Source organism: Sphaeroforma arctica (genome assembly GCF_001186125.1).
Source record: "Sphaeroforma arctica JP610 unplaced genomic scaffold supercont1.552, whole genome shotgun sequence".
Taxonomy (NCBI): domain Eukaryota; class Ichthyosporea; order Ichthyophonida; genus Sphaeroforma; species Sphaeroforma arctica.
This window is the reverse complement of record NW_014040006.1, coordinates 57,801-60,910: the sequence shown is the minus strand read 5'-3', so window position 1 is coordinate 60,910 and position 3,110 is coordinate 57,801. Positions and strand designations below refer to the sequence as shown.

The 3,110-nt window shown below is 39.4% G+C and overlaps 1 protein-coding gene across 1 annotated transcript in view; it reads left to right on the top strand.

Moving 5' to 3' along the window:
- Positions 1 to 349: 349 nt before the first annotated feature.
- The window catches only part of SARC_07183 (hypothetical protein), a gene marked incomplete at its 5' end in the record, with an annotated part of 7,073 nt that continues 4,312 nt past the window's right edge, over positions 350 to 3,110 (top strand). The window contains 3 exons of the mRNA XM_014298885.1: positions 350 to 597; positions 1,002 to 1,091; positions 2,744 to 2,909. Coding sequence (XP_014154360.1) covers positions 350 to 597; positions 1,002 to 1,091; positions 2,744 to 2,909 — 504 coding nt within the window. The remainder of the gene's footprint in view (positions 598 to 1,001; positions 1,092 to 2,743; positions 2,910 to 3,110) is intronic.

Genomic DNA, 3,110 nt, shown 5'->3' with positions numbered 1-3,110 from the left:
TATATGTATGTATATATATATATATAAATATTCACGGTGGTATTGGTAGTCACTGACCCTATTATATATTTAGCGCATATATAGTCAAATTGATGACCTACCAACATTCACTGAGTACCATCGTTTAGTTATGACATCTATCATGTGCAAACGGGGTTCAAAGTTTTAGGGTTTAATGTTTGGTGATTCTATGGCTCAGAGCCTGTTCCCATCTGGGGTAAATTGCAGTGTTAGTTTTGGTTGTGTTGAGATAAAATAGGAAAGCCAGCGAGACCTATCGACAATAGACAATCGACGTCGCTAGTATTTACGACCTCATCAATCACGTGTAGAAACCAACAAATCCGACATGTTTTTTACCACCATCTTGCAGGTGGGTAAAGTAGTCGTCTGGCGTAGGCCCTGCTACCATCCGGGGGATATTCAGGTGCTGGAGGCAATCGACATACCTGCAATTTACGACCATATTAACGACACACTGGTTGTCAGCCATGAAGCGTCGCGTAAAAGAGTTAGAAACAAATCTGGTACTTCCGAAGAGGAAGTGACGCCGCCATTCGCCATGCGCGCATCCGGGGGCGATTACGACGGCGATACGTAAGTGCGGGTTAAAGTTGTTTTATTTATAGTTGTTCAATTTATAGCTGTACGACTTATTGTCTGTCTCTGTGTGAGCGTAGGAGCGTATGCATCTGTGGGCTGCTTATTGGCACATGATTTTCCATGCGCTCGTCGAGTGTGGGCCTGGCTCATTGCATATGCCCTGGTCATACGACAGTTCGCTACTGCACACAACATATGTCTACCATGTGTTGAACATATGTCTACCATGTGAACATATGTCTTCCATGTGTTGAACATATGTCTTCCATGTGTTGAACATATGTGTTGAACATATGTCTATCATGTGTTGGACATATCGCTGCCTTGCATGGGTTTTGGCCGCAACTCATGACTCATCTTTTGCTTCTCCCCTTTTTTTCGGGGGGGGGGGGTTGCAGTTTCTATGTCGCATGGGATCAACGATTACTCAACGACATGCCGAAATCCTTTCCACCGGCCCGTTATTCAGATATTCTGGGCATCAAAAAGTGAGTTTGTGGGCAATTTTTTTTTGGCGGAGATACAGCAGAATGGCACACAATCACTAACGCATCGAATAGGCTACGTTCGAACACTTTTGTACCTTGGAAATGTAGTTTTTGGATCCAAATCCTCTTGTGATATATTCCGAACGTAGGTTTTGTTTCATCCCGTATATGGAACATGTGTATCTACGTCTAATTGGCCTATTGATTGCCCTCATGACGTCAATCAGATTGTATGTGCTCGGTTGTGCATCTGATAAACCCTGTATAAATGTAAGTCCATATCATTGTATCGGTCGGGCCGACCCAATCATATGTACATACAAGTATTGGCTTCACATATGCATTAACGGACTCAATCGTTTGTACATGATAGTATTCCCTTCACACGTTCCTCATGTATGCCTCTGGCTCGCTGATTCACATCCTGTCCGAATGCAAATCCAATGTGCATGGTTCAGGCATTTTGCACAGGAGTATTAACTCATCCACATTAAGTCTACTTAAGTATATGTATCATCAATGAAATATCTACATATAATCTACTTAAGTATATGTATATGTATATATCATCAGTGAAATATCTACATATAATCTCTACTTAAATTACATATATATGTATATATCATCAGTGAAATATCTACATATAGTCTACTTAAAATATATGTATATGCATATATCACCTGTGAAATATCTACATATAATCTACTTAAAATACATGAATATGTATATATCAACATAGAAACATCTACATGTAATCTACTTAAATTACATGAATATGTATACATGATCTTCACCGATTTCGCAATATCGCTGATTGCTATCTCGTACGCGATTGCGATGACGAATGCAATTCGATAGTGCACACATTAGACATCCACCCATGTTCAGCATGATCATCTATCCAGGCTGTTTACAACATAAAATTGTAATTATCTACACCAAGGTGACTCACACACATAGCCACAACAATATTAAGTGCATGCCTTCCCCGTGGCCGCTGAATTCCATCTGAACTTGAGGACATACGCAGATGAATATCATATATGGGAGTGGCACTTTATTGTTTTATCAGTGTGTATGTTGTGATCGGTTTTTGGCGGTCCTTAGAGAAAAAGCATAGTGAACAGCATGCCCATATTGATGCTGCGCCAGACGGGTGCTTTAGGTATACGGGCATCTGCTCACCTGCACTTGTAGTGAGCTTTCTCGGTTATATAAACAGTAGCGTATTATAGATTCGTTGATATTAATGACCTACTAAACTACCCCCCCCCCCGGCCTCCTTCACTTATTCAGTTATAGTCCACTTTTATGTGCAAATACCTCTCTTAACCGACCATAGGTGACCTGCATGTCTACGTTACTTTTCATCATATATAGTTCATAAAGAAACGTTATACGTATATATTGATTATATAGATAATATCGTATTATTGATACGTTGCTAATAGTTCTTATATATACTAAAACCATCTTCACCATTCCCTCTAGGCCTCCGATTCCCAACTCGTATTCTGTCCTGCACTTTCTAATGCACACAGATAGGGACATTACTTTCTCCCCCTTAACTCCCAAGCTTATTATTCCAATTTTTTATCCTGTACCGGGTTTCCTTATTTATATAAACATTACTAATATATCTTTTCTCCCAGGCCTGTGATTCCCATCTCGTATCCCAGTGTGATGAATAATGTGTCCATGTCCATTGTGCACAAACCGGGTACTTTACACATGTACTGGATGATCGAGGCCATCCATCCCACGCGCGGAGGTGCCACAGGCGAGACAGCTGCTGCTTTGAACGATATTTTCCACAGGGTAGGGATATATATATATATATATATATTTATATATATATATGTGTGTGTGTCTGTGTGTTTATATATATATATATATATATATATTGTTTATATAAGTGTTTATATATATATATATATATAATAAACACACAGACACACATACACACACATATATATATACACACACACACACACACACACACACACACACATATATATA